Source organism: Gallus gallus, chromosome Z, assembly GCF_016699485.2.
Source record: "Gallus gallus isolate bGalGal1 chromosome Z, bGalGal1.mat.broiler.GRCg7b, whole genome shotgun sequence".
NCBI lineage: Eukaryota > Metazoa > Chordata > Aves > Galliformes > Phasianidae > Gallus > Gallus gallus.
Genome location: NC_052572.1, coordinates 57,126,213 through 57,137,369, shown reverse-complemented (window position 1 = coordinate 57,137,369; position 11,157 = coordinate 57,126,213). Strand labels below are relative to the sequence as shown.

Here is an 11,157-nt window from a genome sequence, read left to right as displayed (position 1 = left end):
TTTAAGCCCACTGCTCTCTGTTATTTCATCAGACTGAGTTCACTTCCAGAGGAAAGGAATTAAACTGAAGCCCACGTACCCCACCAAGAGGCAGTGAAGCAGCAGGAGCTTAACCCCTGCCTTTCAGGGTCAAGAAAAACCATCTCTTTTTACTCCGCCCGACGGCGCAGCGCCTCCTCCCGCCGCCCCACCTTTCCCCCAGGGCCGCCAGCAGAGGGCGGCGGAGCGTCGCCGCGCACTCCGAGGCCGCGCGCCCTCCCCGGGCGCAGCGCGGAGCTGGGCCGTCCCTCGGCCTCTGCCAGGTGGGAGTCCGCAGCCCCGGCCCGCACGGGTTCACCGCGGCGGGGGCTGAAGGAGCGCGGCGGGAGGCCTGGTGGTGTGGGGCAGCCCCGTCTGGGGCTGCTGTGTTGCCCGCATCGCGGCCGGGGAGGGGCAGGGAGCGGGGCAGGCCGCAGTGGTTAGCTCGTTGGGCGCTTGTCTCTTCCAAGTCTGTAGATGGCGGGGCAGGTCTGGGAAGTGCCAGGGGGGAGTTGGGGCTTCCTGGTGGCGGGAGGTGGTGGGAAAACGTGGTACGCCCGTGAAAGGTATGCAAATGGAGGCGGTCGGTACAGGGCCGCGTGGCCCAGCTCGTGCAATCCTTGCTCCCATGCGGTGTCACCGTGTTTTGTCGTGCTGTGTCATCCTGATCGTTAGCAAACCAAAACCCGCTGCCGGGAATTCTCTTTTCCTGGCTGACCATACCTGCTTTTGAATCAGGAGCTATACAAAAAATATTGTAAGCCCCCGCTGACTTGGGCCATCAGTCTGCATCTGAATTACAGAATATCTTGTGTTGGAATGGATCTCAAAGCCCACCCAGCCTCAACCCGTGCCGTGGGCAGGGCTGCCCCCACCAGCTCAGGCTGCCCGGGGCCCCATCCAACCTGGCCTTGAGTGCCTCCAGGGATGGGGCACCACAGCTTCTCTGGGCAGCTGTGCCAGTGCCTCACTGCCCTCTGAGTAAAGAGTTTCCTCCTAAGATCTAATGTAAATTTCTGCTGAAGCCATCACTCCATTATAGAAGGCCACCAGACTGATGAGACATTGTCTCCCTTGGTGAAGCCATGCTGGCTGTCTCAGATTGCCTCCTCATCTTGTGTCTGCCTTAGTGTATCTTCAGGGAGGATCTGTTCCATGATCATCCCAAGCACAGATCACCAAGCTGTAGTTTCCCAGATCTTCATTTCACCTTTTCTCAAAAAATGGGAGCGGTGGTTCCTTTTTACCTGGTCACTGGGGATTTCACCTGACATCTGTTTCTCTTTCCTGTACTATTCCTTTGTCACACTAGAATGAGGAACAAATGGGGAGTCAGGTCAGCAGAACAGAAATTTACAAGGTTTCTTTAAGACAAACAGCTGGGAGGTGTTTAGGACTGGGATCTGTTTTTGGCAAATTTAGTAGTTTTCTTGTTGCTGATGTGTTACTGTACAGAAAAAGGTTTGATTTGTCCAAGCAGTCATGACTGATCAAACCCATGTTAAGGTTCCAAAATGAAACACTCATTGTATTATTGTATTATGCTCATTGTATAAAATGAAATAATCATTTTGCAGTGTATACAGACAAATGCCTGTCTGATCATAGTAATTTCATTTTCAGGTCTATATATACATTCACGGAAAGAAAACAGTATGTAATGCATAATCTTATCCATATATTTAGGTAATTTTGTGTAAAAAACGATCAGAAACACATGGCAAGAATCTGTCAGTGATTTGGAGCAGAGACTCAGAATACATAGCATCACTGATAGTACAGAGTTAGGGAGAAAGTCAGCCGTACTTATCTTTCAATGACTGATGCTAAGCTAAAGTTTTTACAGCTAATTGTCTTGTCCAAATAATGGCTAGTTTTAGTCTCACACCTTATTTTTCCAGCATCCCAGGATATAGACAGGAAATTAATTTACTTTGGCTTTCAAAATACATTGTGGGCGAGGTTTAAACTCAGAAGTATCACCAGTTAAACTATTGTGTACTATAAGTATAAGAAAGGCTAGGTTTTTAAGTTTGCAAACATCGTTTCTTTTTACATTTGTGGGTTAATTTTGTCTCTCAAACAGGTCTTTATAATTGCCTGGAGGCAGGAGAATGAAAAGCGCAGAGTAATCATGTTGAAAGATTTTATATTTGCTTTTAGCAGTTTAATTTCTTCATGACAGAAAACAGGTACGATACAAATATGAACAGGATGTGAACACTGCGTGGCACTTCTCTGGCTTTTTGTCAATGGTGAAACTAGCTGGAAGTGACGTGTGCAGCTGGTCTCTGCCTCCCAGGAGCTGTGCTCGTCTCAGTGATGGCTGGCACTGAGAGCATGCTGGTTCATGTGGTGTTGGTGTGCATGCGCTGAGCACATGGGCCTCTGAATGCTGCTCAGGTGAATTGTGCAGCTACAGTAGGTTTTCCTGGTGAGTGTTTAGATACTCCTTTCCACTGTCTAAGGATCACTAGCAGCTATGCTTAACCCTGCACAACAGTAGAAACCTCCTGGGTTTGTGCACCACCGCAGCCCTGGGGTTTTATCCAAAACCTTAACCTCTTTACTTAAAAGTTTAGTAAACCCCCCTGATTTAAGTGCAAATTTCTGCAGGAGCAGAACCATAGTTAGACTTTGCATAGACATAGTTAGACATAGCAACTTTTCAAGTTGCTCTTTGGTAGCACCTTGCTTTACTGCAGATTAAATGCAGCTGTTCTGGCCATTGTCCACATACAGATGCTGTTCAGCAACTGTAGGCTTCAGAAACACAGGAATTCAAGCTGCATCTTCTGTACTGTGGGAACATGACACTGTCTGACAGTATCTCACCCTCCCTCTGGGCAAGGTGTCTCAGGCTGCTTTGTGCTGGAGGAGAAGAGAATGTCTGGAGCCTGAGCTGAGACTGGTGTCATTTCATAAATCCAATTAGTTCTTTGAGTCATTCTGCAGCTGGCATTACAGCATGGCCTTAGTATCATTCTCCAGGGGTAAATAAACTGGCAACCAGGATTATGCAGTCCTTAGATTGTTTATGAAAACATCCAGCCAAAGTCTGTAATCTCCTGCAAGGCTCTTCTTTTAGTAGTAGTACTGGTTAATGAAGATTTGCTCCTGAGCTCTAAATACAGCATTGCTTGTGATTATTTGAAATTGTTGGGTGAGTAAGACACTGGGCTATTGTCTTTATTCTTGTGAGATCCTGAAGCTCAAGTTGATAGCAGCACATCTACTTGTGTTTAGTTGGTGTTTTGTTGGCATTGTCCAGGCTCAGATTGGGATGGAGAGGTCTAAAAGCAGGGGTAAAGGAGAGAACCAGAGTCATTTTACTTACGTATACGTGTAAGTGGGGGAATACATGTGTGGATATCTAGGCTTTACTCATTCTGCTGTTCACAAAATAGTATGGGGGCAATTGTCCTTGTTTTGAAGGAACAAAATTTGTTTTGCTAGGCTGGCAACGAAAGCATTCACTTAAAAACTTGCCAGAATGCAACCTATTTGTTTTCGACTTTTCCATCTTGCATGTGAGCAAGCCAGCATAGTACACTTCACTATGCCAAACACAGATCGTTTCTGAGCAGTTATTTAGTGTGGATGTAAACATTTCTAAGCGATTGAGGCTAGTTGCCATCATCCAGGTTTGCATTCTTTTCGAAGTGTTTGCAATGTATTTTTGCATTTGCTGCATAAGATTCTGGACAATGAGTTTTCGACCCAGCTAAGTAAAAGAAGAGCGCTGCCCCATGGCGCAGCTGGCAGCGGTGTGACAGCAGGCACTGCTCTGTGCCTGCAGCTAGAGCTCCTGCTGCTACCCAGCCTGGCACGCACAGGCTTCTTCTGAACAAGAAGCCCCAAAGCCTGTTCACTGCAGAATATTCCATTTTGGACAACACTTTGTATGTGGTCAAGGAAAAAAAAAAAAAACAAAAAAACACATTATTTCCTAGTATCTGAAATCCACCCATTCAGGTTATGATTTTCAGAGGGTAATAGCTTTTATTTGCATTTGTTCTGTTGAAACTTCTGGAGATGTGGCAGATCGCCCTTGCCCAAGTCCCCTGGAAAAAGAGGTGTTTCTGACAGCACAGTACAGCACGTGGAGTTGTGCCAAGTTGCACCCTTGATTTTTCTTGTGACGGTTGCTTAGGAACATAACTGCTCAATAGCCTTAAGTTCCGGTTCTGTGGCAGTGTTTTGTTTTCCTTATTGGGTGCACCGACTAAACTCTTCACTCTTAAAGCAGAGCTATGTAATATTAATACTTGGAAGTCCAGTGCGTGCACCAGACTCTTCTTTACTGCACATGCTAATACAAGGTTATCCGTTGCAACTTAGTCCTGCTTTTCTTCTCTGTTATCCCTCACATTTTTTATACTTGAGTTTAAACTTGTGCTGTTATATGGTATGTTTGTGGTCCTCTGCAGTTAGTAGAACTACAGGCAAGTTCTGCTTGGGTGGAAAATGAACAGAAACAGTTTGACTTAATGTAAAACTGACTTGATTGCCACAGCGCATAATCTGATGGTATATACTGCCTGTGCTGATGTTCTTTGTGCAGATTCCTTTCTGTTCTCTGCCTCCGAGTCCCAGAATGTCATTTAAAGATTCTCTTAAGATAAAGCTGGGGAGGAAGCATTGTTGTTATTATTCTTGCTGTAGTTAGATGACTTCAGCACTCCAATTTGCCCCCCTTCAACAGCAACACTTTCTATGAATTTTCTTAAACTTCCCCAGAGAAAGCAAGAACATATCAGCATCTTTCATAAATTAATTTGCTGTTGCAGGAAGGACTCAGGGTGATGTGCATGCTTTTATTATACTTTTATTAACTTATTATAAAGTTAAATTGTCCTGGCTGCGGCATTTTATTCGCTGCAGGAAGCATTATTTTAATATTCTGATTAGGTACAGATTAGTTGTTTGATGGAATAATTTTAAGTAGAATATGTCAAGCACTGCAGAAAGATTACTGAGGTTCAAAGCATAGCACTTTGCATTTTGTTAATATCACGTAACTCTTACTAGCATATATCAAGTTGAAACTGTTATGCATTTATGTCAGCGTTTGTATTACAGAATTTAAAAGAGGCATTTTGGCAAGGAAATAAATATTTTTTTTATGGAGCTGCAACTCTTGAGTCACTTCAAACTGTTTCTGGTCTGTCACAGAGTAACCTGTTTTTCTGATTAAAATGTTGATCCTGTGAACATAAAAGTGCTGGAAAAATGGTCTGATTGTATATTTTAGAACTGCTACTGAAGGACCACATTAAGCTTAAAATTGAATTTCATTACTTATAACCTACCAGAAAACAATTAAAGCATATGTTTTATTTTTGCCTTAGCAGGACAATGATATTTTGTTTTCTGAGCAGAACAGTGCAACTAGCAAGTGCATCCAGTCTGCTGGGAAGACTACTCTGTTCAGCTAGCACGAATAAGCCAGTATTGACGCTGTTCACCAAGGTAAAGGTAGTTTTCAGAATAAAGCATCAATATACACAAATCCTAGATGAAATGGCATTGTGTAGTTTTGGTCATTTGCTTTTAGGGTGTTTTTTTACTGTTGACTTTACAGCACACTCCTCTCGCAAGCAAGTAGTTACAAGCAACAAATGGAGATTTCGGGACTATTCAATCTCAGTGACACTGTGGTCCATTTTCTAGTAGAAAATTGTTCTCTAACTGCTTGTGTTTCGTCCTGGAAATGGACATCAAAGATGAGTTTTCATACCTAATCTGCTCAAGACAAGCATAAACAGTCAAAATAGGCTCTTCTGAGCACTCATTTAATTTCGCTGCTATATTTGAGACTGAAAATACGTCAGAGTAGTATTGATAGTACTTGAGGAAAAAGAAAAGTCTGCTATCGTTCTTTTTTTTTTTTTTTGCTTTACTGTCTCTGTAAAGCTAACAGGAATAAAATGCAAATAAACCTTTGTCTGGGGCACAGGCAGTTAGGATTCTTATGCACATATAGAAAACAGGTGTGATGAGCAAGAATGGTCATCTGTGAGCTGCTGCCTTCCACAAATTGTTATTAAGGGCCTGCTTTATCTGTAGAGGTCTTCTCTGCTTTCAGACAGAATGGCACACTGCATTTATGTTGTCGCATACCTTCTGAGGTCTTTGGTAGAATAACTAGAAATGCAAAGCACTGAGAATGTTGGTATCAGTATGGTGGTACTTGGTGTTGGGTCACTGGATGATTTCTTCTTCCTGCACAATATTTGTTCATTCCCTCCCTAGCTGTAAAGGAGTGTTTAAACTGTGTAATGTAGGAATAGGCTTTAAAAGTCCTCATCATTTCGTAATCAGTGGAATGCATTCTTTAAGAAGGACAGTATTTTACAGCTTTCTTCTCTCCTTGCCTGATTCAGGATGAATTCATTTATAAGGCCAATGGGATAAGGTAGGGAATAATGAGCTTAGCTTTAGGTTAATAGTTGGGAAAAAGCTCTTTTGTCACACAATCTAAAACTAGTAATACTGTGTGAAATCATATTTTCTGGGTGTAGAGTTGAAGGAGCTCTAAACTGTTGGTTGAATGTATTTTTAATGTAAAATGTTTTTCATGTTTTATATCACAGGCAATTGCAAAGCAGAACGCAGACTGCTTTAAAACTAATCACTGCTCTTAGTTTATACTTATTAACTGCATTTCTTCCTCCTTCCAATTTTTAAGAATAAAAAGAAAAGAGGAAGAGAAGTCAGGAGAGAGCTATGGCTTCTGTGACCCCATCAAACTAGTAGATGCTACCATTGCCAAATGGTTTTCTCTCTGAGAGGCTTTGTTTATGCCAACACAGTCATTCCTGCAACAGCTGCTCCAGGTTTTAAAAAAAAGATAATTTTTTTACAAGGTTACCCTAAGTCAAATCAGTTTTCATGTCTAGTTTTATTGTGTAGCTGTGCGAGTGCTTACGCTAGCACAAAAGAAGTGGTGGCAGGAACATAGGCCTGCTTCATTCAGCATCAGCATCAGCTTAAAATGAGCACCAAACTGCAGGCAGAGTATGCTGCATAAATGAGAATTGTCTGTAGAAATAAAACTTTCCCTTCTAGCATGTGTACTGTCAAACAGATCCAGTTAATAGAACAGCACAGATCTCTTTAGGAAGGGATTTTTACTGTGTCAGCAGTAGAAACCCCACTTGCTGCAGTAAGATACCTTTCAGATGGGAGATTGTGTGAGACAGCTTCAACCAGGCAGCACTATTGCAGAATAGGATAAAGTCATGGCAGAGACCTACTATTGAACTGATTGACTGGAAAATGTATGGTAATATAAGTAGACCATTTCAATAGATCTCACTGTTAATGGAGTTAGTTCATTGTCAGATTCCAAACCAGTGCCAGTCATCTTGGTATTATGCAGTACTAACACTTGCCATCTGAGCAGGAGCAAAAGTGTATTCTTTGCTAAGGATCAACGTAGTTTTTTAAATGCTTTTGTGTGACTGGTAGAAAGCTTACCACAAACCTAGGAGAACTGAGAACATCCTCATCACACTGTAAAGCGGCTGACCCTTTGAACTGAATGTGAAGGGTTGATGTGAAGAACTGATGTGCAGGATTCTGGAGCATTTCTGTCAGTTACTGATACGCAATTCTGGGTCTGTAGTATATCAGTCTATCCAAAAACCAAGAGCTAAAACTCAGACCTGTTGATCTTTAACATCCTGCATAGGTTTTCAGAATGTAAGGATATGTCTATGCATAAAAGACAGTTTAGATTGGATCTGAATTGAAAGTAGAGTATTTAAATTAATTTACGTATGGGAAGTAAGAAATGGCTACTTCAGATTAACTCTGTATTTAAAGAAGCCCTGGAAAGATTTCTAAGTGAGAAGTAAAGGAGTAGGTCTTTTCCAGCTGTGAGTGATGTTTCATGACAGAGGAACCCCTGTATGGTTTGCTGTGTGAATTACAGGCCAAATTCTGCTACTGCAGACACTGAAACAACATGCCTTCATGTGAGTCACTGTTCCACAGGAGCAGTGCTCTGATAGTCATGATACATGATCAGCAGAAGTCAGCTGTATAGCTACAGAGGAAGACTAGAGAATTTTCAGAAAGGAGGGGTTTGCTTGAACCCTACTGCAGGTCAGAGCTCTTTGTCGGTTCACTCTGCTGGAGGTTTGTTGCCCTCCTAGCTGTGCAAGTTGGGAGGTGTCATGTTTATTTTCTGTCAGACGTTGTCAGCCTATGTCATGCTATTTTAACTCTCCTGTTTTTGCTGTTTGAACTGACAGCAGTGACTTGATCTGAAGTGGAACAGAAGTAATCATGTGAGTCCCTCACTAGCTCCACTTCTGACAAGAGCATTATGGGCAGTTGTTTCCAACTGGAGATGGCAACACTTTCAATACCTGCAGCTGCTAGCCAAAAGAAGGGGTGTATTTATGGCCTTGTTAACCATTATGACCTTCTAAACTTTTAGAATAGTGGTTGAAAAATGTTTATTTGTACCATAAGAAAAATAACAGCAAATGTATGCTTTTTGTGGGTGAAGCAAGAGTAATTTGTTTTTGTCTGTGCTGCAAGGATAAAAATTTAGAAAGCCTTAACACATGAGAGAAATGGAGGAGGGAAACCACGGTTACAGTAATGATCACACCTGCCTGTTATGTACTTTACGGTACAGCTAAATTATGTGTTTTACTTTGTGCTTTATGATGGTCTCAATTTTTCCCCTTTAGAAACCTTGCCCTCTTTGTGATGAAGCAAAAGAAGCGCTTGAGCCATATAAGAGAAGGGTAATGTATTGTAATACTGTACACATTTTATACAGAGAAAAGAAAAAGTTCATGAGGATTATTTCTTTGAGAAAGAAAATCGCCTGGATTTATTTGTATCCATTATTCTTTCATGGGTGATCTCTTAAAGATAGTTTCAGCAGTGATTTCCATAAAATTCATTATCCAGAATACATTTTGAGACAATGCAGCTCAAATAAGTATTGGCAAACTAAACCACCATGCACTTAATTGCAAAAGTTTTTAAAACCACTGCACTTGTAAATACTGTTTCCCTGTCTGACAGGAGTTTACAATTCTTATGGGGCAGGTGATGATGGGAAGGTGGAGGTAAAGACAGGGAGGTGATATGGGAAGTATTTTGGTAAATAGGGCTTCAAATATTCCAACTATATTTAAGCACAGGTTTTACTGTTTACTGTTCTTCACCCAGGAAAGAAATTGTTAATAGTAGTATTTTAAAGGTATTGCACTGTACTCCTTGACACAAAGCTATTGTGTTTCCAGCTGCATGTTTGTTGTAATTAATATTCTAAGGAGAGGGGTTCTGCACAGGGGATCAAAAGCACATTTCTGGACTAGAGAGAGTCCTTTGCAGATGCATAGTTAAGGGCTGTGGCTGCATACATTTTGTTGCCACAGACTGGGCAGTTTTTTGCAACATAAAAGAATAAATCTGAAAGGACAAAGTGAAACTTATTTCTGAAAAAGAATCTTGATCAAAAGACAAGCCAGTTTTCTTTTTCACTGTCTAGTATGTACTGACATACTTCTTTTCTGTCACAGTTTATTTTGCAGGAGGTGGATATTACCCTTCCGGAGAACTCAGCATGGTATCATAAATACAAATATGACATACCTGTTTTTCATTTAAATGGAAGGTTCCTAATGAAGCATCAAGTAGACATTCAAAAGTTTGAGGACCAGCTTACAAAGCTAGAGATGCATAATGATGGAAACCATTGAAGAAAATACAGTTGCTCTGGTGTGGTTCTGAAATGACTGTGCAAAATAAATTGTGTGAAGAAGTAGTATTCATTATCTGGCCTTACTTTTCTTAGAGCTTATTGTACCTATGTCCTAAAAAAATCGGGTGACTCATATTCTATTTTGTATTAGTCATTGAGTCCAGCTGCTTCAGTAGCAACTGTTACTGTACTGAGCATCTGCTGTATTCCTAGACTATGGCTTTTCATTGATATAAATGGCTTTTCATTGAATAAATGTTGCTCCATAGCAGCAGAGCAAATGAAACGTGCTTTGAGATTGTTAGTATGTGTAAGCTGCAAGTCTGCAGGAGACGTGAAGAAGTATAGGAGTCTGTCTCAAGTGCTCATTTTGAAATGGAGAAGAAGGCTGTAAATGTACTGTAAATTAAAAGGACACTTGATTAAAGGCAGAGTATTCTCAGTGAAGGAGACTTGTACCTATAGAACAATCAGCACGATTTGATGAAGCTCTTACTCATACATAAACACGAGTGGTTTTTTCTCATGGGACAAACATGTTGCACTTAAATCTATTCTATTCTACCGCAAGCTTTGAGCTCCTTAGTACTAGAGTTACTCCCCATCACAACTGAGAAAGAAATAAGAAAATGAAGTACAGTAGAGCCAAACAAACAGGATCTGTAATGGAAGCAACGTTTATTAACTCCAAATTAATTTCCACTAATGCCATTAAGTTCAGATTATAAAAAGGTAAGCAAGAAACCCAAAGAGCTTATTTTAAAATTTTCTGGCTTAAAATAATAGGATTTCTCCCTTAGTTTCCAGTTATGCTCTTAAAAAAAAGAAAAGAAAAAAAAACCCGTAAGTTAGTACGCTGTCTTTTGCTCTGCTTAGAGATACTTGTGGCATATTTGTCCATCGTTACAAACCAAGTGAGCAGAAAAGTTCTTCCTGTAATTGTATTATGGGAACACTGCTTGAGCCTATGGGCTAGGGTTCTATGGTAATTCAATCCAGTCTTTATGCTTTCTGACAGAAAGGAGTCACATTTCTGTTCACTCTGCAAGACAGCTGCAAATCCATTTATCATTTGGCAACAGTACCCTTTTGTGAAGGGTACTGCAGTTCTTTCAGTGCGTCATTGGCAAAGAAAATATGTATGGTAGATAGAGAATGCCTATGTTAAGTATATTTTCAGAAGCAGAAGAACAGCAAGAAGTCAGCTGTTCTAAGGTGAGTAGTCTGTAATAAACACTGAAAAAAAGTCAGCTTAAGGTCTTCTTGATAGAACCTTCTAAACATAAACTCATACGTATGTGCTGCATTTCTGTTCTTTTCTATCACGTGTTCTCTCTTTAGTAAGAATTAAAGCAAGGATGTTTAGCAGACACAGTCTTCAGAGAGGGAAGAATCCAGACACAAAA

The 11,157-nt window shown here is 41.1% G+C and overlaps 1 protein-coding gene across 6 annotated transcripts; it reads left to right on the top strand.

Moving 5' to 3' along the window:
- Positions 1-215: 215 nt before the first annotated feature.
- On the top strand, positions 216-10,037 carry C5orf63 (C5orf63 homolog). 6 transcript variants are annotated; one of them, XM_040655726.2, is made up of 5 exons: positions 216-302; positions 2,105-2,210; positions 5,373-5,490; positions 8,727-8,783; positions 9,570-10,037. In XM_040655726.2, the coding sequence occupies exons 2-5, from the start codon at positions 2,197-2,199 to the stop codon at positions 9,747-9,749; spliced, it is 369 nt and encodes a 122-aa protein (XP_040511660.1). In that variant the 5' UTR covers positions 216-302; positions 2,105-2,196; the 3' UTR covers positions 9,750-10,037. The 6 variants fall into 6 exon arrangements, with proteins under 6 accessions (XP_040511660.1, XP_040511658.1, XP_040511659.1 ...); XM_040655724.2 differs by having other exon boundaries at positions 5,373-5,496; XM_040655725.2 differs by having other exon boundaries at positions 5,370-5,490.
- Positions 10,038-11,157: the final 1,120 nt, after the last annotated feature.

What these genes read in the sequence shown, in the direction of transcription:
- C5orf63 (XM_040655723.2), top strand. An exon ending in CGCTGTTCACCAAGGTAAAG is followed by an intron (nt 5,497 to 8,726) that starts GTAGTTTTCAGA and finishes TTTCCCCTTTAG; the next exon opens with AAACCTTGCCCTCTTTGTGA. An exon ending in TTGAGCCATATAAGAGAAGG is followed by an intron (nt 8,784 to 9,569) that starts GTAATGTATTGT and finishes TTTCTGTCACAG; the next exon opens with TTTATTTTGCAGGAGGTGGA.